The sequence below is a fragment of the Notolepis coatsorum genome (genome assembly GCF_963971535.1).
Source record: "Notolepis coatsorum genome assembly, chromosome: 1".
Taxonomy (NCBI): Eukaryota; Metazoa; Chordata; class Actinopteri; order Aulopiformes; family Paralepididae; genus Notolepis; species Notolepis coatsorum.
In genome coordinates, this window is record NC_140165.1 from 197,551,581 (window position 1) to 197,575,498 (window position 23,918).

The window sequence follows — 23,918 nt, forward strand, 5'->3', positions numbered from 1 at the left end:
TTCATCACTGGAAGTGAGGCAGGACAGTAGCCTTACAGTGCCTTACAGTGTATTGCAAGGTCTGACATTGACCAAACTTGATATGCATGACCTTGGTGGGCTCTAGGTCAACTCCTGAAAAGGGGGTCAATGTCAGACCTTGCAATCAAAAGTTAGGGGCGCACTGAAATTATGGCAAGGGTTATTAGCCCCCTAACTTTTGATTGCAAAGTCTGACATTGACCCCCTTTTCAGGAGTTGACCTAGAGCCCACCAAGGTCATGCATATCAAGTTTGGTCAATGTCAGACCTTGCAATACACTGTAAGGCACTGTAAGGCTACTGTCCTGCCTCACTTCCAGTGATGAAGCTAAGCTATGCTAACGGAGCATCTATTCCCAAAGCTAAAATGCACGCACAGAGACAAAAAAGGTATGCATCTTCTTGTCTAACTCCAGGGAAGATGTTAAATAAGCGAATTTCCCAAAATAGTGGAGTTTACCTTTAACTCCCCCTGATTGAAGGGATATCTGAAAACTGAATGCTAGCACGGATTCTCATTGCTAGTACGTGACTAGGTTTTCTGCTGTGTATTCGTCTGTTCATTGTAGTTAGATTGTAGCACAGTGTATAGGTCAGCGTATAAAGTTTCTAGTTTTACAAGCTTAGATAACCGTGCTTTACCTAAGTTGGAAGCGAAAAGGGGGGTGTGGCTTCTGATAAATCCCTTCACTGATTTCCATAATATTGTAGGGTCCTTTACTGTGTTAACTCAATCCCCGCCAACAACGATTATATACGTGTTTGGCCGATAACCGTTGAACACCAACCACGTATATATACGTTATTTGATCGTTTTTCCTTTTTTCAATATTTTTATTCATTATTCATCCGGGGACCTCTGTGTTACCATAGGGAATGAGTCTGAGATCGCCAAAGTGCAATACCGGCCGCATCCAGCTAGACGGCGGTATTGAGCACCCTTTGTAACCTTGTATCTTGGCCTGTGTAACGGCCAAATGTCTCCGGTCTCACTTTTCCTTGTCGGGTGGATGGAGTGGTTCTCCCGGTTCCATTGAAGCGCGTCAAATATCCCTGATCCATATGTTGTGGTGGGTTATGGCGTGGACCAAATGAACATCGGATGTACCAGATGGCGATCAAACAATTGGAATATTATTTCTGGAATACTCCCGATCACAGGTAAGGACTATCTGACGTCAATTTTAGCTTGATCATGTAATGCTTTTATACAGATCGGGCTGATAAGCGTTTTTAGTGTTCAATACGAATGCCGTTACTGCCAATCAAATAGTCAGAAACTACCCCCCCCCCCCCTTTCATGCATTCATGATGGAACATAATACCTATGATATAGATTTGATTTGGGAATAATATCATGTACAGGCAAGAAACGGCAACGTTTATAGTAGAATTGACGTATAAGCCTATTACTCAGCCTTTCGGGAATTACCCCAGACCACGCTATAACGATACTTATATTCACCACGGTATAACACGGAAATGTATGGATGGAAAAATGTATTCTTTTTCACATATTGAATGAGAGATAGGTGATGTCAAATGGGCCATAGTATTGTATCCATAGCTATAATATAGAATATAGTTATAGCTCTACAAACAAGGTGACACACTCCTATCTTTTAAAGTGTGGCAGTGCTAGAACAGGGCCCGACTAATTCCCGGCGGTCAATGAGTTAACATTAACGTATTAAAATCCCCCCCACACAATAAAGGCGTCATGGAGTTCCAACATTATCTTAGTGATTGTCTTGTAGAAATCTGCACCAAATGTGTTTGGAGCATAAATTGAGGAGGAGGAGGATATTACATGATAAAATCGGTTTGCTAATCTTGCTACATCAGTCCTCATGAGAAGAAGAGCCAAATCTATTATTTTTCTCTTCAGCAGACCCAGGACACTGGTGCGTTTATGTGGTGTATTTAACCCACCCGTGTTCCAGATTAGCGTGTTCAGATTAGCCATAGTCATATTTGTATGTGTACATGCCAACATACCAAAGCAGCCAAGCAAGGATCGAGAAATGCGGGTCCCGAGAGGTCCAGTCCATCTGTAATATACCCTTAATATTGGAGGAAGAACAATTACCCAGGCACCAATATAGGTACTGACACGCAACAATAAAACATGAAACATAAAAACCTGTAATAACAAAACCCACCCTCCCCTCCCTCACTCTACATCTGTATTCTACCCTATTAAACTTATGGGTTAGCCTTCTATATTTCTTTATCCCCTTAACCCCAATGACTAATCCTCTATGGTTAGTCAAACTCACATTAATTTCCATTGGGATCATAGATCCATGCAGATGCCCCTCCCCCATGACTTAATGAGTTAAACATCCCCACTAGTCTTCAAATAACTAAAACAGTAAAGACAATAAAGTGAACCGATACACAGAAGTGCTCCACATCTATACACCATAAAACATAATCAAACTACTCATTTATTATACAGTAATTTGTCATGTGTTGCGTGTCGACAGCGGAGCCCTGTCGAGACACTGTCTGGCAAAAGCAATAATTGTTATCCCCCAAGGGCCGTCCACTATTAAACTAAAACATGTCAGCCATTGTAGCTTGCATATCAAAAACACTAGGTGAATGGGTGAGCTCAACAGCTCAGCCCAACACAACCCAAAACACGAACCTGGGACAAACATACCCAGCTAGCCCAATGAAACAGTCTCCTGGCCACGTGCATGCGGCCTACCCAGCTCAACCGAACAGTCCGAAGGTCACAAATGGAGGAACTCAGCTGATCCAGACCGGCCTCAATACAGAGTCCGTTATCCCTCAACTATGAACCATTGTAATTTAAATTGAGTTGGCCTGTAGCCTGCATATCGAAGTCGCTAGGCTATAATCCACTAGTTTAAAAGATGAACCTGGAACTAACATAGCCAGGCTAGCTTAATGCAATACAGTTTGCTAGCACACGCACATGTTCCGCTAGCTTGATTGTACAGTTTAATGGTCACAGCATAAAGGAGCTCAGTGTCTGTTATCCAACAACTACGAACCAACATAATTGAAAAACAGTTGTCCTAGGGCCATTCAACATGAACTTGTTACTTAGCTTAGCTTTGCCACAATGAAAGTCCCATAGCTTGGTCAATTTAGCTTGGCCTAACTGCAGCCACGTTCGACAACCACGTTGTTAGCAAACATTCTCGTTAGCTTCTGGGTCACCCCTTGCCTCTTTTAGGTAGTTCTCTGCCTCAGTAGCCGACCCAAACCTCCTTCTCGCTCCATCTTTGGTTACGATAGAAAGCCTGGCTGGAAATAGTAGCGTTGGTCGGCATCCCCTTTTCCAAAGTTCCCCCATGGCTTCTCTGTATTCTACATGTTGGGCCACGACCTCCGGAGGATAGTCTTTGTATATAGCGATGGAATGGTCCTTGTAAAACAACTTGCCCTTTTTGGCCCGGGCCTCACGAATTATCTCTTTTGTTTGTAATCTATGGATTCGGACAATAATAGCTCTCGGCTTCTGTCCCTTTCGGGGTTTAGCCATGTTAGCTCGATGGGCTTTGTCACATTCCAGAGGGCTAGTCAAAAAATCTTTACCCAGGATTTCTAGAAGCATATCTGGAACAAAGCTTGAAGGATGGGCTCCTTCAGTGTCCTCTGGGATACCAATAATTCTTATGTTGTTCCGTCTTTCATGAGACTGAACTTCGGTGAGTCTAGCTTGAATCTTGGCTAGCTCGGCTGGTAGCTAGGTTCTGCTTGACGCGTTGCAAGCGCTGGTCCTGCGGATTAGCCTATTTTGTGAGTGAGACAATCTCTTTAGTATTTATTGTCTAAGGTTTTCGTGTGGATCATTTCCAATTTCACATCCAAGGGTTGAATGGCCTCTTTTATCTCAGCTGTTACAGCTAGGCGGTAGGTCTCAAAGTGCTATGAGAAATAGTTTGATAGCAGCCAGGCTAGTATCACTCAGCGCAGCTTCGGGCATGCTTGGCGATTGAGGTTGTACCCTGTCGGCCACCGAGGACGCAGCACAATGCCTATTAGTCTGTTTGCTCGCCATATTTGTCACAAAAGTATTAAATAGTGGAAATCATCAATAAATTTTTTTAAAGACTAGTGAGGCAATAAAAGTGTTAGTTTGTAAAAGTTAGACCCAAAAAAGGTTGCGAACCACTTGTCTCGAGGTTTCTGGTATGGTTTAATAGTTTTTCTCTCTCTGTCACCCTCTCTTTCGCTCTCTATCCTGTCTGTCTGTCTCTTCTCTCCTCTTTCTCTTTCTATCTATTAGTGCACAGTTCCACATCACTGCACCCCTAGATTACTACACTAGATACCTCTAGATATTCCCCTAGAACACACTCTCATCATCACAACGCAGCCCCTGGTTAGATGGCTCTCTGTGTTTGTTGCTGGAGAGCAGTCACAGTGCTCCTCTCTCTCTCTCTCTCTCTCTCTCTCTCTCTCTCTCTCTCTCTCTCTCTCTCTCTCTCTCTCTCTCTCTCTCTCTCTCTCTCTCAACTATGCTGTTCTTGACATTGTTTTCTCATCTGTTGATGTAATCTATATAAATAGTTTCTATATAAATGCAGTCCATTTAACCGCTGGCTCCACATCAACAAAGCATAAACTTGATATCAGATCACAACATACATTGTACTAAAACTCAATTAAACATCAATACATTAGTATTCTTTGGACAGTTTAAATCTTTAATGAGTAACGATTTCACCCCAGTCTGTAGCTGTTTTTAATAGTTGTATTGATTGACTTTATTCTCTACATAGTTGGAAATGAGAGTTTAATCTCAATTGTTCTTTCAATACTAAAATAAATATTGAATTCATTAATGAATTGGCCACAATTCATTGTCATCTGATGATTAATTATTTCTGCTGTTCTTATTTAATCTGAAACATAGTTCTGGTTCATACAAATAGCACATATTTCTGATGAGTGATGGCTGCCTGTCAGATTTACATCAGATTATTGTGATTATACTGTAAATTGGTGTGCCTTGAGAACCACTAGCCTTCACGAAACACATAGACAATCACATACATGCACATACACACATCAAGCCCTAAGTCATGTAACAGTTTACACATACAATACAGTATACAAACAGTTTCTCATACACACTTACTGGTAATGGCAACATATTGCACAGCCCCCATGGCCAACAACATATTACATATTAGCAGTGGCAGTCTTAATAGATACATGCAGGAATTACTTTTTAGAATGCTTTAGCTGCACTGGAGCCAGAAGGTAAAAACTACAGTAAGTTGGAGCCTCACAGGAGGATGTTTCACCTTGTTATTTGATTGTGTAAAAGGTATACTCTCTCTCTCTCTCTCTCTCTCTCTCTCTCTCTCTCTCTCTCTCTCTCTCTCTCTCTCTCTCTCTCTCTCACTATATATATACAAGATCTGTCTCATGAGGCGGTTAGGTGGCGTAGCGGAGATTGCGTTCGTCACCAACCCCGGAGCTGTGAGCTGGATTCGCCTGTTCGAATCTAGCTCACAGCTCCGGGGTTGTCACCAGCTTGGCTGGCCGTTCACACTAATACAATTGGCAGTATTAGAGGGTGGGAGAAACTGGCGGGGTGGGTCCGGGTCGTTGTAAACAGCGACTCCTACAGTTCGGTCGGGGCGTCTGCTAAGCGCAGATGGGACCTGAGTGGGATAGTGTGATCCTTCCACACGCTTGTCGCTACGCCCTCTCGGAGAATATCCGCGCTGCCAGGTGAAAAGAAGCGGTTGATTGGCTGGACGTTTGTCGGAGGAAGCACGTGATAGCCTCCACTCTCCCAGATGATCTGACTGTGGGGGGTAAATGCGCAGCGACCAGGAAGGGGATTGGGAATTGGCATAACGACTAAAATTGGGATGGGAGAAAATCTGAGGAAAAATGGAGGGGGAAAAAGATCAATAAAAAAAAAACAAGATCTGTCTCATTTTCTCCCCATCTCTAGTTGATCTGGACCGTCTCTATGACGATGTGAAGCGTTACAGTTGTACGCCTCGTAACTACTCTGTGAATCTGCGGGAGGAGCTGAGAACGACCAGCGCTGTGTTCTTCCCCCGCTGTCTGCTGGTCCAACGCTGCGGAGGAAACTGTGGCTGTGGGACGGAAAACTGGAACAACGGCTGCTACTGCCAGGCGAGCAAGACCTCCATCAAACTACATGAGGTAAAACCTAGCAAGAGACCTCAAACTACATGAGGTCAAACCTAGCAAGAGACCTCAAACTACATGAGGTCAAACCTAGCAGGAGACCTCAAACTACATGAGGTAAAACCTAGCAAGAGACCTCAAATTACATGAGGTGAAACCTAGCAAGAGACCTCAAACTACATGAGGTAAAACCTAGCAAGATACCTCAAACTAGAGGCTAAAACCTAGCAAGAGACCTCAAACTACATGAGGTAAAAACCTAGCAAGATACCTCAAACTACATGAGGTAAAACCTAGCAAGATACCTCAAACTACATGAAGTAAAACCTAGCAAGAGACCTCAAACTACATGAAGTAAAACCTAGCAAGAGACCTCAAACCACATGAGGTAAAACCTAGCAAGAGACCTCAAACTACACGAGGTAAAACCTAGCAAGAGACCTCAAACTACATGAAGTCAAACCTAGCAAGATACCTCAAACTACATGAGGTAAAACCTAGCAAGAGACCTCAAACTACATGAGGTAAAACCTAGCAAGAGACCTCAAATTACATGGAGTAAAACCTAGCAAGAGACCTCAAACTACATGAGGTAAAACCTAGCAAGAGACCTCAAACTACATGAGGTCAAACCTAGCAAGAGACCTCAAACTACATGAGGTCAAACCTAGCAGGAGACCTCAAACTACATGAGGTAAAACCTAGCAAGAGACCTCAAATTACATGAGGTGAAACCTAGCAAGAGACCTCAAACTACATGAGGTAAAACCTAGCAAGATACCTCAAACTAGAGGCTAAAACCTAGCAAGAGACCTCAAACTACATGAGGTAAAAACCTAGCAAGATACCTCAAACTACATGAGGTAAAACCTAGCAAGATACCTCAAACTACATGAAGTAAAACCTAGCAAGAGACCTCAAACTACATGAAGTAAAACCTAGCAAGAGACCTCAAACCACATGAGGTAAAACCTAGCAAGAGACCTCAAACTACACGAGGTAAAACCTAGCAAGAGACCTCAAACTACATGAAGTCAAACCTAGCAAGATACCTCAAATTACATGAGGTGAAACCTAGCAAGAGACCTCAAACTACATGAGGTAAAACCTAGCAAGATACCTCAAACTAGAGGCTAAAACCTAGCAAGAGACCTCAAACTACATGAGGTAAAAACCTAGCAAGATACCTCAAACTACATGAGGTAAAACCTAGCAAGATACCTCAAACTACATGAAGTAAAACCTAGCAAGAGACCTCAAACTACATGAAGTAAAACCTAGCAAGAGACCTCAAACCACATGAGGTAAAACCTAGCAAGAGACCTCAAACTACACGAGGTAAAACCTAGCAAGAGACCTCAAACTACATGAAGTCAAACCTAGCAAGATACCTCAAACTACATGAGGTAAAACCTAGCAAGAGACCTCAAACTACAAGAGGTCAAACCTAGCAAGAGACCTCAAATTACATGAAGTAAAACCTAGCAAGAGACCTCAAACTACATGAGGTAAAACCTAGCAAGAGACCTCAAATTACATGAGGTGAAACCTAGCAAGAGACCTCAAACTACATGAGGTAAAACCTAGCAAGATACCTCAAACTAGAGGCTAAAACCTAGCAAGAGACCTCAAACTACATGAGGTAAAAACCTAGCAAGATACCTCAAACTACATGAGGTAAAACCTAGCAAGATACCTCAAACTACATGAAGTAAAACCTAGCAAGAGACCTCAAACTACATGAAGTAAAACCTAGCAAGAGACCTCAAACCACATGAGGTAAAACCTAGCAAGAGACCTCAAACTACACGAGGTAAAACCTAGCAAGAGACCTCAAACTACATGAAGTCAAACCTAGCAAGATACCTCAAATTACATGAGGTGAAACCTAGCAAGAGACCTCAAACTACATGAGGTAAAACCTAGCAAGATACCTCAAACTAGAGGCTAAAACCTAGCAAGAGACCTCAAACTACATGAGGTAAAAACCTAGCAAGATACCTCAAACTACATGAGGTAAAACCTAGCAAGATACCTCAAACTACATGAAGTAAAACCTAGCAAGAGACCTCAAACTACATGAAGTAAAACCTAGCAAGAGACCTCAAACCACATGAGGTAAAACCTAGCAAGAGACCTCAAACTACACGAGGTAAAACCTAGCAAGAGACCTCAAACTACATGAAGTCAAACCTAGCAAGATACCTCAAACTACATGAGGTAAAACCTAGCAAGAGACCTCAAACTACAAGAGGTAAAACCTAGCAAGAGACCTCAAATTACATGAAGTAAAACCTAGCAAGAGACCTCAAACTACATGAGGTAAAACCTAGCAAGAGACCTCAAACTACATGAAGTAAAACCTAGCAAGAGACCTCAAACTACATGAAGTAAAACCTAGCAAGAGACCTCAAACTACATGAGGTAAAACCTAGCAAGAGACCTCAAATTACATGAAGTAAAACCTAGCAAGATACCTCAAGCTAGAGGCTAAAACCTAGCAAGAGACCTCAAACTACATGAGGTAAAAACCTAGCAAGAGACCTCAAACTACATGAGGTAAAACCTAGCAAGAGACCTCAAATTACATGAAGTAAAACCTAGCAAGAGACCTCAAACTACATGAGGTAAAACCTAGCAAGAGACCTCAAACTACATGAGGTATTTGCTGATGTGGGCTGTGGTCATGTATCCCCAGGCCGGTAGCTGACCACACTCTAATAAGACGTAATGACCGTTGATTGGTCCATCTATGAAACAGTGAATAATTATTGGTCCATTTCTGACTCAGTGATGTTGATTGGTCCATTTCTGACTCAGTGATGTTGATTGGTCCATCTATGACACAGTAACTGTTGATTGGTTAATTTATTACTCAGTGATGTTGATTGTTCCATCTATGACAAAGTAACGAAAGGTTATCCTATAACCTAGTTATATGAATACTGGCAGAGCGTCTCGCTCTTGCCATTATGAGATAACTCTTATCTCCTAGCACCTACTGTGCTCATGAACAAACAATTTGCACCCATGCACGTGACCAGGCCACGCCCCAGCGTCCTCCTATAAGACGCCGGACATGGACACACTCTACCTTCCTCGGGATAAAAAAGTTTCCAACATTGAAAACCCAACCAAGGGACCTCAGGGCGCTGAGAGCGAGACGCTCTGCCAGTATTCATATAACTAGGTTATAGGATAACCTTTTGTTATATTATCATACTGTCATCGCGTCTCGCTCTTGCCATTATGAAATATGGGGCAGAGCAGACGCGTGACCCGACAAGTGTACCCCCTGAGGGCCCGTAAGCCCCACTACCAGGGGGGAGCGGAGTCCCGTCCACCCGCCCGTCCTAACAAAGGGGGGGAGGCAATCAACTCCACCAAAGTGTGAAAAAAGGGGAACCAGAAACCCCTAAAAGCGCACAGTACAGGCGGGACCACGTGTGACACAGCACCCTGTGGCACACACCGACACACCCCTGCTAGCCCACCGACTGGCGGGACGCAGGGGAGGTCCCAGACCTCAGAACCGCCTGGGAGACAGAACCCCCAGTCATGTCCATGAGGTAAAACTTAACGAAGGGACCCGGGGAGGACCAGGAGGCCGCAGCACAGATGTCCTCCACCGAGGCCCCCCCTAACAAGGCCGCAGAGGCCGCCACTCCACGAGTGGAGTGCGCCCTGACACCCCCAGGGGGGACCTGTCCAGCCAACGTGTAGCAAAGGGCAATGCCCTCGCACAACCAATGTGACAGGCGCTGCTTGGACAGTGCCTTACCTGCGCGAGGGCCACCGTAACAAACAACAGTTGATCGGCAGCCCCGAGATCCTGCGTCCGACTGAGGTAAACCCCCAAAGCACGGACAGGACACGACGGATGAAGGCTCGCCTCTAACCCACTAGTGTGAGGAGGCGGATGAAACGCCTGAATCCCAATATCCCTGTAGCGAAAAGAGCTCCGGATATTCTTTGGCACGAAGACTGGATTAGGCCTCAGAGTCGCACCGCAATTGGCCCGAATAGACAGGCACTCAGGCCGCACCGAGAGAGCACACAGCTCACCCACGCATTTAGCGGAGGTGATGGCCAAAAAGAAGTTCAAGTTCTTTAATAGTTGTCATACAGAAGTACAGAATACTTTCATACAAAATGATTCTTACTGTTACGCTCCAGAGACTGTGCTAGACAAGATAGTATCAAATAACATAATAACATAATATAGCATGAATTTAGAAGAAGAAAATGAGGTCACAGTGTTCGGTATAGACATATGTACAATGTTCTGAGTTACCATATAATATACAATACACAATACTATGCAGTGTACTAATGTACAGTACTATCTAGTGCAAAGCAGAAATGGGATGAGGTACAATTTTAGGTACAATTTACAGTAAGGTGTACGAGTTGTAGTGCAATCCTTCATCCATAAATATAAAGTGTGGGGAGTGGGTGCTACAGTGTGTTTGTTTAAAGTGGGTGTGTGCTATAAGTGTGTGGAGTGGGTGCTACAGTGTGTTTGTTTAAAGTGAGTGTGTGCGTGTGGATGTGTGTGCTATGTGCGTTTGGTGGTTGTTGTTGTGTAGTGTTCATTCATTGTTCGTTTAGCAGCCTGATGGCCTGGGGATAGAAGCTTCTTCTGAGTCTTTCTGTGCTCGCCTTGAGACTCCTGTATCGCTTGCCTGACGGCAGCAGTTCAAAGAGGCAGTTGTTCGGGTGACTGGAGTCTTTAATGATTCTCTTAGCCTTGCCCTTGCAACGCTTGTAGTAAATGTTCTGGAGGGTGGGGAGCCCCCCTCCAATTGTGCGTTCGGCTGAACGTGTCACTCTTTGTAGTCTGCTTTGGTCTTGTGCAGTGCTATTCCCAAACCAGGAGGTGATGTTGCCGGTCAAGATGCTCTCTATTGTACATGAGTAGAAGTTCTTAAGGATCTTCTGGCTGACTTGGAACTTCCTTAGGCGCCTGAGGAAGTAGAGGCGTTGTCGTGCCTTCTTCACAACACTGTTAATGTGTGTGGTCCATGTCAAGTCCTCGGATATGTAGGCTCCGAGGTACTTAAAGCTGTTGACTCTCTCAACCGGTGCCCCGTCGATGCTGAGGGGGCTGTAGTCCTTGACCCCCGACCTCCTGAAGTCCACAATCATCTCCTTTGTTTTGCTGACGTTCAGGGAGAGGCTGTTTTCCTGGCACCATCCCGCCAGGACCTTGACCTCTTCCAGGTAGGCCCTCTCGTCGTTGGCAGAGATCAGGCCCACCACCACTGTGTCGTCAGCAAATTTGATGATTGTATTGCTACTCCGCTGAGCCACACAGTCGTGTGTGTACAGGGAGTAGAGGAGGGGACTCAGAACACAGCCCTGGGGGGCCCCTATGTTGAGGGTGATGGATGAGGAGGTGCAGTTGCCTGCTCTCACCACCTGGGGTCTGCCAGTCAGGAAGTCCAAGACCCACTGGCAGAGGTCATAGCCCAAGCCCAGGTCCCTGAGCTTGGCTATGAGTATGGAGGGGACTATGGTATTGAATGCCGAGCTGTAGTCGATGAATAGCATTCTCACATAGTTCCCCTGCCTCTTGTCCAGGTGTGATGCTGCTGTGTGCAGCACATGGGATATGGCGTCCTCCGTGGACCTGTTGGGGCGGTATGCAAATTGCAGGGGGTCCATGTTGATGGGGAGGGAGGAGCAGATGTAGCCCTTTACTAGCTTCTCGAAGCACTTCATGGCTATGGAGGTGAGAGCTACAGGGCGGTAGTCGTTGAGGCAAGCAGGCTTGGATTTTTTGGGTACAGGGATAATAGTGGACTTCTTCAGGCAGGTGGGGATGACAGCCTGTTCTAAGGACAGGTTAAATATGTCAGTGAATACTGGGGCCAGTTGGTCGGCACAGACTTTTAGGACGCGGCCGGGGATGCCGTCTGGACCTGCTGCCTTCCTGATATTCACTTTTTTAAAGGTCCGCCTCACCTCATGCTCTGTTACCCTGAACACTGCGCCTCCATCAGCAGCCGACCCCCCCCCCCCCCATTGCCGAGGCTTGTGAGCTGGTGTTGTTATTACCAGCATCAAAGCTCGGATAGAAGGTATTGAGGTCATTTGCTAAGGAGATGTCACTGTTCAGTTTGAGGGAGGCGCCTTTGTAGTCTGTCATCGTTTTGAGCCCCTGCCACATAGCTCTAGAGTCAGCTTGTTCAAACTGGAGTTCAATTTTATCCCTGTAGCGTCGTTTGGCCTCTGACACAGTCCTCCTTACGTTGTATCGCGCCACCTTGTGGTCATTCATGTTGCCTGCCTCTAGGCCGTCGTTGTATGCTTTGGTGCGCTCTCTCAGAGCTTCACGGACGGATTTGTCTACCCAGGGTTTTTGATTTGGGTAAACTTTCATTTTGGTAGTGGGGATTGTTTCTTTCACCCTAGTACAAACATAGTCCAGCACTGTCTCCGTGTAGGCATTAATGTTATCTGTGTCGCGGAACACATTCCAGTCTGTGTTGTGAAACACTGACCGGATCGTATCCTCTGACGTCACATCCCATTTCTGCACCTCTCGCGAGACTACGGGAGTACTTTTAATTTTCTGTCTGTACTTCGGTGTAAGAAAAATTGATGCGTGATCTGACTTACCGAAGCTACTATCAGAATGAGCCTTGTAGCCACCTTTAAATTGCGTGTAACAGTGATCTAGGATGTTACCGCCTCTGGTGTTGCAAGTCACATGCTGATAGAAGTCGGGCAATACCTTTCTCAGATTGGCGCTATTGAAATCTCCCAGAACTAAAATGGCGGCGTTAACATTCGCCTCTTGGATTCTATTTACCTCGTCGTGTAGTCTGGAGAGCGCAACCTTGTTGCTGGCTTCAGCTTGCGGTGGAATATACACTCCGACCAGGACGATCGCCGTTAACTCCCTCGGGAGGAAGAAAGGACGACACTTGATGGTTATATATTCCAGTTCTGGGGAGCAGTGGTTGGATAGTTCCTTCACATTAGTTGGGTCACTCCAATTTTTGTTCAACATGAAGGCAATACCTCCTCCACGTTGTTTACCGGATTCTGCTGTTCTATCCTTGCGGTGAATGAAGAAATGATCGGCCGGTAGGATGGCGTGGTCTGGGACTTCTGGCGCCAGCCACGTCTCGATGAAGCAGAGAACGTTACAGTCCCTAACGTCTCTCTGGAATTGAATCCTTGCTCGGATGTCGTCTAGTTTATTGTCTATTGATTGTACATTGGCTAGCAATATACTGGGTAGTGGTGTCCTGTGCCGCCTGGTTCTCAGCCTGTTACGGACTCCAGCTCTCTTTCCTCGCCGTCTGGGTCCTTTGTCCCTGGGGGCGAGATCCGGTCCTGATGTCCTCAAGATCTCAACGGGCCATTGTTGCGGTTCAGAGAGCTGATCCAGAGAGTAATCCAGTCGGTAAGTTTCCCGTAATCCAATGTCTATTAGTGACTGACGGTCATACACATTAATTGCACCTACTGTTGGTACAGACAAAACTCTTAAAACTATAAATATTAACAAAAGTATGCACAGTCTCGACGGAGCGCACAGACAGGCAGCCGGACGTAGCGGCGCCATCTTCAAGACAGCAGATCCAATGGCAACTGCTCAAGAGGCTCAAACGGGGCCTCCGACAACCGGCCCAGGACCAGTTGGAGGTCCCACTCGGAGACGGAGAACGTTCCACAGGCTTGAGATGCAGAGTGCCAAGCAGGAACGTCCCACGAGAGGGTGGCTGAACAACGTTCCGCCCCCTCATTCGACCATACGCCACTCCCCAGCGTAAGCTGCGGTAGAGGACGGAGCGCGCGCGTACCGGATAGCGTTAACCACAGAATAGTCAAGACGCATCCCCACCAGATTCACACTGTCAGCAGCCAAGCCTAGAGGCTGCCCCAGAACAGGAAGGCAGAACAGAGTTCCGCGTGCCTGAGAGAGGGCCCCTGCGGTGACCACGGAACAGGCCACGGCGGGGCCACACAGAGCTGAATCAGGGCCGGGGACCACACAGCTGAGCCCCGGCCCGGCACGACCAGAACCAAGTCCTGCGCTCCCGACGTACCCGCCCCAACAGCTGAGCTAACAGGTGTAAGGGGGGGAAAGCGTACAGAATCCCGGACGGCCACGGAATCGGTCCCAGACCTGCCCGACTATGTCTGGACGTAGTCCCCACTCGTCAGGGTGAGGACCGCCCCGCGACATCACACCTGCACCCACATTCACCCTGCCGGGGATGTGGAGAGCCCTCAGGCAGAGCAGATGGAGAACGCCCATAGCCAGAGCCCGACCGCCGCCCGGTGCAGACGGGGGGAGCGCACTCCTCCCTGTCCGACAATATATGACGCTGATGTCGTGTTGTCCGTCCTGACCAAAACATGCTTGCCCACCACAAGGTGGTCGAGCCGTTTGAGGACCAGAAGGACTGCCTTCAATCCCAACACATTGAATGTAGCGCAGACCGGGCAGCATGGCAGCTGCCCCCTACTGCGTTGGTCCGACACGTCCCCCCCCCATCCCATGAGGGAGGCGTCGGTGAAGACCGTGACGTGTGACAGCCTGCTGCCCAAGGGGACCCCGCAGGTGAGGGCACCAGACCCTCCCCAGAAGACGAGGTCCCCCAGTACTGACATGGGAACCTTCAGCCGCTTCCATATGTCTCACACCGGGTCTATTTCCATACTGGAAAAAACCACCTCTGCATCCTCCCCATGAAGAGGAGGCCAAGAGGGACCACAGCAGCAGGCGCATCACGGACAGCGCCGTAACCGTCCTAGGACGGAACCTCCCGAGCGCGCCGAGAACCCAACCACTCGCCGCCGCTCCGAGAGGGATGCCCATATAGACCTTGAGCTTAGAAAAAGCCCAAGTACTCCACCCGTTGACTGGGAAGAGGAGAACTCTACTTCCAGTCTACAGCAAAACCCAGGCTGGTGAGACACCACCTGCCTGGTATGAGACCTGGCGATCTACCCTGACCGGCCAATGACCAGAACGTTGTCCAGGGCAGAATACAATTCGTAACCCGCGACGACGCAGAGGCCCCAGCGTGGTCTCCACGCACTTGGTGAAGATGCGGGGAGCCAGAGAGTAGCCGAACGGCAGCCTCTGGTACTCGTACGCTGAGCCCCCCCCCCCACTCAGCCCCTGTCCCCATGAGAAGCGAAACGTGGGGCCGCTTGCGCTTCATTGAAGGCACGCGGCCCGCAGCCAAAGGAAACAAATCAGAGCCCTTATCCCGCTGGTGTTGGGGGGGGGGGAGTGACCGGAGAGCGAGCTAGACACAGCTAGACGGCGAAGTTTTTTTAGGGCGTGCTCATCTAATGTAGCCGATCCCTCGGCCGCCAAGGCTGTCTGCCTTGCGATCACCTGTTTTCTTTGTGTCCAGAGTACCTCAGCCTGGGGGAGACACGGCCGGTGGTTGAGGGCCTCGCCACAGCCGCTGGCGAGGCCGCACCCTCACCTCTGGCTGCGCGGTGTGAGGCAGTGTGGGGCTTAGGTCAAATACCGCCCGTGCTCCTGCGGAAAGATCAAAGTCCCTCTGCGGAGAGGGGAGCCCTGAGGAGGGAAAAACGTCTCTCCTCCTCAAGGGGAGACTGATCCAACCAAGATGTCTGTAAAGAACCGTTGACAGCATCTTAGCCCTCCCTGCGGTTATAGCTTGCGGCTAGGTCAAAAGCTAATAACCTCAAAACCTTGCGCGATGTTTCAACGTCGGCTGGCCCTAAGGCCCCACCACCGACACCATTTTTGACAGAAAAAACAGCAATTCGAACAATGTTGCTAGTCGCTGCTAATTCTATACCGCAGCGGTATAGGCTTTAACAGCCCACCAGCCACCTGCCGGGCCGACTCGCCTCATGGCGTCGGCCGGGCGGGACACCATTCCACCATGTCAGAGGCAAAGGACTGATGCCACCTGCTTCACAAGCACGGAGCACCAGTGGTGGCTGCAGACAAAAGACTACTACTAGTGAAGCACTGCCTCACTAGTAGGCATGCAGCAACCTCCACTGTGGTGTGCACCCATGAAGGGGTAAATGAATAAATGAACGAAAACTCCACTAACACACTGCAGAATGGGCTAGCCCATACACACAAATGTTAAGGGGCTGCAGACCAGAGAAAAACACCAGTTTCATAGATTCACAAAAAGCACACCAGCCCTAGGCCTCAGCCCATCCACCCATGAAAATGGTAAACAAGACCCCGTCAAAACTCCCAACATTAGACACCGATTGACCGTCAGCATGAATGGTTAAGAGGAGGGAAGACCTTTTAGTAAAGACAGTCCTCGGCGGGGAACAAGAACGGAGACCCAGCATTGTAGCATTAGCATTAGCCGCTCGCACTAGGATAGTTGGGAAAACACCCAAAACAGTGTCATGACGACCATGTTTTCCCAAATATCCTGCCCCTCGCACCAATACACAACTCGACTGTCTCACGGGACAACGAGCAGTACAGGGCTGTACGCTAAGCTTTTTCACTAGGGGCACACATTTTTTAATAACAATTTTACCATTATTAAAAAAATATGTTCCTCCTGCCTCATTACTGTGGTCCTTTTATTTAACATTTAAGTGCGTTTGTTTTCAGGTTTGTATCTTTTATAATGAACCAACTGAGAAAGTGTGTAAATCACTAATAGAACAAAAACAACAAACTGTGTGTGTGTGTGTGCGCGCGCTTGTGTAGTGCTCCTTGAATGAGATCACCACAACACACACACACCATTGCATTAATCAGGAGGACAAGAAACTCTGCATACATTTGTTTCACAATGAAAAGTGCTTTAGAAATCAAATGAATTATTATTGTAAATAACCCCATGAAAGGTTTATTATTTGTATGGGTAATTACCTGCTTCATATTTGTGATGTTACTGGTTTCAGTGTGTGCCTAAAGTGATCAATGTGTTGGGCCGTTTATAGAGATCTATGCCAATTAATGTTTATGTATATCCGGGACTTTTTTTAATAAGAATTGAGAGGCATTTGTATATGTGACCTTTATTTTGAAAACCGTGTTGCGACGCAACCTTATTTACATTTGCGCTTTTGACAGTGAAATGTTCAGTCCAACTTAGCTGGAAGGAAAGACTAATCAAAAAGGTTTAATTGACCCGTATGAGGCTCTTACGGTAGGACTACTCACCTAATGCATAGCTGAACCTGAACGTTAGAAGTGTCCGTGTCCCCGTCAATCAATCATCACATCATCACGTCAATCATCATCATCTTATCATCTCTCCACATCGGACGTGGTTGTCATAAGATGGACTGATATCTACTCCGTTGTTCTTGCAGAGCAAAATTTGCGTCTTAAATGTATTGAAATGAGGTGCTTCTTTGGCGATGCAATAGCCCATATTGAAAGGAAGAGAGGCCACATTCAGTTTCGTTTTGCTAGGAATTATGGGATTTGGTGTTGGATGTATAGACTACGCAGATAGGGACATGGTCTTTAATCGCACGATAGACTACAAGTACCAAGTATATAGCGTGACCCAGATTCACTCCACACGCAAATCTTTTTTTTCACTCAGGCTATCGGTGATCGCAGTAAGTTCATTCATTGCCGACAGATTCTTTCATAGCACCACGACATTGTGTCGCACTGTACAGCCTTGGTTGTAGGCTAATGTTTTTTTTAAAAAAAATCCAATTTGTATGGATTAATTAAGGAGTGAAATGCGAATGAAGGGTTGAAATCGCAACGTTGCTCCCAAATAATATTTCCAACTCGCAACGGCCAAATTAAGGGGCAATTTGCAACGAGATCATCGCAGTGTACAGCCCTGCAGTATCACAAATGCTAGCATTAATGGCAGCGCAGGCCCTACCTGTGCGCGACCTAGCCCGACAGCTAGCCGCTGCGCGACGTCCCTCGATCCGCTGTCACGAGACGAGGAAACCCCAGGACAGGCCCGATGCGCTGTTAGGATGTGCCGAGAAGATTCGAGGGGCTGGTGAATCTCCGGCGAAAACCCAACATTGTGTAATTTCTCTCTGCATTTCATAACAACTAGTTCATGGAGTGCACTGCAGCGTCCATGTTGGAAACAAAAAAAGAGGAAGGTAGAGTGTGACCATGTCCGGCGTCTTATAGGAGGACACTGGGGCATGGCCTGGTCACGTGCATGGGTGCAAATTGTTTGTTCATGAGCACAGTAGGTGCTAGGAGATAAGAGTTATCTCATAATGGCAAGAGCAAGACGCGATGATAGTATGATAATATAACTGTTGATTGACCCATCTATGACTCAGTGATGTTTATTGGTCTATATAGGACCAGTGATGCTACAGATTACTTGTAAAAAATTATCTGATTACTGATTACTCCTTTAAAAAGTAATCTAGTTACTTTACTGATTACTTGTTTATCAAAGTAACTTAGTTACTTTGAAAGTAACTAGGTTACGAAGTCATCGTCGTCGTCGTCCCTGCTGCTGCCACAACATAAGAATGACAACAGTTTTTTTTTTTTTCAAATAATGCTTTATTGAAAGTGCATAATGTCATAAATCATGATTGGCTGCTCAGACAGGTCATCATGAGACGTCATCAGCCATCAGTTGCCATCAGTTGCCATCCGCAAGTCACACGTAACATGAATCTCTCTCTCACTCTCACTCTCTCACATTAACGATAGGTTATGTAGATAACCTAGTTATATTAGTATTGGCTAAGCGTCCCGCTCTGAGCCTTACGAGATACTCTATATCTCCTGTGATACCTAATGTATCTCCCACGAACAAAAAACACATGCACCCCACCTGTATGGGGCCCCGCCCCTTATGGTGGTACCACCCACATAACCATGACTCTGGTCATGAAACACCCTTCCTCGCCAAAAACCCGTCCCAGGAAAAGACCCCTCAAGAGGGAACTCAGGGCGCGCAGAGCGGGACGCTTAGCCAATACTAATATAACTAGGTTATCTACATAACCTATCGTTATATTTCGTATAGCATCGCGTCCCGCTCTGAGCCTTACGAGATAATGGGGAAGAGCGGGCGCGAGACCCGACAGATGTACCCCCTGAGGACCCGTAAGCCCACATCAAGGGGTGCGGGGAGCCCTGTCACCCCATCCTTCCTAACGAAGGGGGGGCGCAGTCAACTCCACCTGAATGCGAACAAGAGGGAGCCAGAACCCCTTGAACACACCGTACAGGCGGAACCACGTGTGACTCAACACACTGCGGCCCATACCCATACACTCCTGCTACCCGACCAAAGGACGGGAAGCAGGAAAGGCCACAGACCCCAGAACCGCCTGGGAGACAGAACCCCCGGTCATGTCCATGAGGTAAAACCTTACAAAGGGGCCCGGTGAGGACCATGAAGCTGCAGCACAGATGGCCTCCACCGAGGCCCCACCCAGGAGAGCGGCAGAGGCAGCCACCCCACGAGTGGAGTGCGCCCTGACGCCCCCAGGGGGATCCTGCCCAGCCAGCGTGTAGCAGAGGGTAACACCCTCGCACAACCAATGGGACAGGCGCTGCTCCGACAGTGCCTTACCAGCACGAGCCCCACCGTAACAGACAAAAAGCTGGTCGGTAACCCTGAAATCCTGAGTACGGCTGAGGTAAATCCCCAAGCACGGACTGGACATGACAGGTGAAGGCCCGCATCTAACTCACCAGTGTGAGGAGGAGGACGAAACGCCTGAACCACAATATCCCGGGAGCGGAAGGAACTCCGGATATTCTTAGGCACGAAAGCAGGATTAGGTCGCAGAGTGACACCGCAATCGGTCCGAAAAGACAGGCACTCTGGACGTACCGAGAGAGCACAGAGCTCACCTACGCGTTTAGCGGAAGTGACAGCCAGAAGGAACGCGGTCCTGAAGGACAGCTGTCCCAACGGCGCCCGCTCGAGCGGCTCAAACGGGGCCAAGGACAACCGACCGAGGACCAATTGAAGATCCCAAGTCGGAGCCAAGGAGCGTTGCACCGGCTTAACGCGTCGAGCGCCAAGCAGGAAACGCTTCACAAGAGGGTGGCTGAACAAGACATCCCCTCAAACCCCTCATGATAGGAGGATATAGCTGCTGCATATACCCTCACCGTCGAAGCCGACAGTCTATCAAGGAGAGACTGGAGGTAACTAAGGACAGCAACCAGGGGGCAGGAGACTGAGTCCTGGCCCCCCGCCTTACACCACACTTGGAACATACGTCATCTGCCCGCGTAAGCGCGACAGTGGAGGGAGCATGCGCATTCCAGATGGTAACACCATCAGGATCAAGGACCTGCGCCCCTCAACGTACCCGTCCCAACAACTGACCTAACAGATGTATGGGGAAGAATCCCTGGCGGCACGGCATCGGTCCCAGACCTGCCTGGCCATGTCCAGACGCAATCCTCACCCGTCAGGATGAGGGCCGCCCCGCGACAGTACACCTGCACCCACATTCTCCCTGCCGGGGATGTGGGGAGCCCTTAGGCCGCGCAGATGGAGGACGCCCATAGCCAGCCGCCCGCCGCCTGGTGCAGACAGGGGGAGCGTACTCCTCCCTGTCTGTCGATACACGACACTGACGTCGTATCGTCCGTCCTGATCAACACCATTTGTGGACCAGAAGGACCGCTTTCAACACCAACACATTGAACGTAGCGCAGACCGGGCAGCATGGTTTGCCAGCTGCCCCCTACTGCGTTGGCCCGACGCGTCACCAGCGAGGGAGGCGTCGGTGAAAACGCGACGTGAGACAGCGCCGTAACCGTCCTAGGACGGAACCTCCCGAGCGTGTTGACAACACGCTCTGAGATGGATGCCCATAGCCCTCCAACCGTTGACTGGGAAGAGGAATACTCTACATCCAGTCTACAGCAACCCCAGGCTGGTAGAGACCTGCCTGGTACGAGACCTGACGATCCACCTTGACCGCGAAGGACCAGAACGTCATCAGGGCAGAACACTCCGTAACCCCGGATGACGCAGAGGCCCCAGTGCGGCCTCCACGCACTTGGTGAAGATGCGGGGAGCCAGAGAAAACCGAACGGCAGCCTCTGGTACTCATACGCTAACCCTGCAAAGGAAGCGTAGGTAAGCCCTAGGATGGAAGATCGGGGATGCGCATACGCATCCTACAGGTCTATGGAGGAGAACCAGACCCCCACCTGACAGTGTTCAACAGGTAGGAGACGATCCAAAAAATGCTGAACCTTCCCATGGGACAGGTCCAGCCTGGGTCTTACACCCCTCCCTCCCGACTTCTCGGGCAGAGAACACCGGGAGGAGAACGCCACGACGATGGCTTGCTTCGTCCACAGAGATTGGATCTCGTCGACCAGAGCTGTCCCTGCTGGAGACCCCGACAACAGGGTCTGTACCAAACCTGAAAACGGGTGGGGTTGTGTAAACACAAGTCCCCGCCTCACCATTCTCTCCATCTACCTCGACATATGGTACTGCCGTAGTCATATGTGACGACACTCCCAACGCACCCGCCGTCACGTGGCGCAGGTCCGCCAGGAACTGTAGATAGTTGGCCCGGTCCCCCCCGCTGTGCGAAGACAACCCTGGAATCGTGCGAGGAGCGCGTTCCGTGTCGGAACACCTGACCCTGACACCACCCACGAGGCAATCGCACCCAAGGGGGAACCCCGACAGAAAAGGGCCTGTCTGATACGGGGGGCTTCCGATCAAAAAAGCCCCCCCACTGAACACCCCTCCAGAACATGCTGAAGGAGTTGTTCTGCAGCCGGACATGCAAGGTGTAAGGCCCCCATGGGTTCCTACACACCGTAGCCCTGCAGTGATATCACTACCACCCCAAACCATGTGAGCTGCGACCACTTGCCAATATTCCAGGAGTGGGAGCACCAACATGATGGCCTGGCGAAGGCGAGGCCGGGGAAGCCCGCACTGTGTGCCTCAAAAGGTTTCGAGCCCCCCTGCTGACAACACTTAAGTTGACAGACGTAACACCAGGCTCAACCAACACAGTTCAAGGTGTGGGAGCCGCTTGACAGCACAACATTCTCACGGACAGACCCAGGCTCAGCCATCAACTGGGTGTCAGCCCCTGTCTCCATGAGAAGCGAAGAATGGGGCCGCATACGCTTCAAGAAGGTCCGCGGCCCGCAGCCAAAGGAACACACCCAGAGCCCCGCTTCTGAGGGTAACAGAAAGCGGACTGAGCGGGGAGCGGGCTGCTCGCGGCAAAATGACGACGGAGTGGTTTACCAACACCGAAATCACCCAAAATGGCCGATCCCTCGGCCGCCAAGACTGTCGGCCTCGCGATACCCTGTCGATTCTCCAACCAGGGCACCACTGGCGGGGGAAACATGGCCGCCTGTCGAGGGCCCCGTCATCGCCGCTGACGAGGCCGTGCTCTCTCTTCTTCTGGCTGCGCGGTGTGAGGCGGTGTAGGGCCTAGGACAATACCGCCCGCGCTCCAGCAGAAGACCAAAATCCCCTGCGGAGAGGGGAACCCTGAGCGGTTATAGCTTGCGGCTGGGTCAAAGCTAATAACGTCAACATACTCGACGGAGTGGTTTACCAACACCGTGCGCGATGTGTCGACGTCGGCCGGCCCTCAAGGCCCCTCCACCAGACACCATTTCTGTAATAGAAAAAACACCAATTCGAACACAGTTCTAATCGTTGCCAATTCCATACCGTGGCGGTACAAGCCTTAACAGCCCACCAGCCACTCGCCAGGCCGACCCATGGTGTCGGCCGGGCGGGGCATTGTTTCAATATATCAAAAACAAAGGACTGACGTTAACATGGAGCACCAGTGGTGATTGCAAACAGCACCCTCCACTGTGGTGTGGACCATGAAAAGGTTAAATGAATAAAAGAGCTAAACCACAAAAACTGTAGAATGAGCAAACCCATACACACAAAGTTTAAGGGGAGACGGACCAGACCCGTCTTCATTCAAAATATTCACAACAGAACACCAGCCCTAGTTTAGCCCATTTACCAAAAAAGGTAAACAAAGCCCCCCCCCCGCACTACTCCCCCAGTATACCGATTGACCGTCAGTATGAATGGTTTGAGAGGAGAGAAAGCTTGTAGCAAGACAGACCTTCTCATAGCAGAGTGACAAAATGAAACAATAGCCCCCTACACAGGGCCGCCCCAGGAGATGGGGGGCCTCGCGTCTAAAAACGCACAGGGCCTCACATTTCTCCCAAGCGGCCCTGCCCTTACACTACTGCAGCCTAACGCCAGGCAATGTGGAACCCAAGACAACAATTGCCTGTGCACAGACACGCAACATGTTTACCATGTCGGCTGGACCCATAGCCCCACTACCCGACGCCAACCCAGATGGGAACACCGTTCAACAAACCCCGCCGGAACACAAGGTAATACCTGGCTAGAACCTAGCCACGACCTACCCCGTTGTCAACCCATTTACCCGAAAAAGGTAAATAGAACTCAAAACCCCACAACAGCTACCGACTGACCTTCATTGATGAACCGGGCAAGAGGCGGGAGAGTGACAACATCTCACGGCGGAGACATTAAAACAGCATAGCAATTAGCAGTAGTGATAGCATGCGGCAGTAGCGATAGCATGTTAGCATAGCTTTAGATGTTTTAGCAGCACGCCCAAGACAGCTTGGAAACCGTTCCCTGCAGAGAACGTTCACCAAACCATCTTGCCCCTGGCGCCAACACACAACAAGGTTGTGTTAACAACACAAACCAGCATTACTAACACTAATACCCATGCCTGAAGACACAGGGCCTACCTGAGTACAAGCTGGCCCG

At 48.9% G+C, this 23,918-nt stretch overlaps 1 protein-coding gene across 3 annotated transcripts in view; it reads left to right on the plus strand.

Annotated features, from left to right (window-relative positions):
- Positions 1-23,918, plus strand: part of pdgfd (platelet derived growth factor d) — a gene marked incomplete at its 3' end in the record, with an annotated part of 171,500 nt that overhangs the window by 114,249 nt on the left and 33,333 nt on the right. For 2 of the 3 annotated variants that reach the window (XM_084325701.1, XM_084325702.1), the window contains exon 7: positions 5,975-6,192. The exons of the other annotated variant lie outside the window; for it this stretch is intronic. In XM_084325701.1, coding sequence (XP_084181827.1) covers positions 5,975-6,192 — 218 coding nt within the window. The remainder of the gene's footprint in view (positions 1-5,974; positions 6,193-23,918) is intronic. 3 annotated transcript variants of the gene reach the window in all.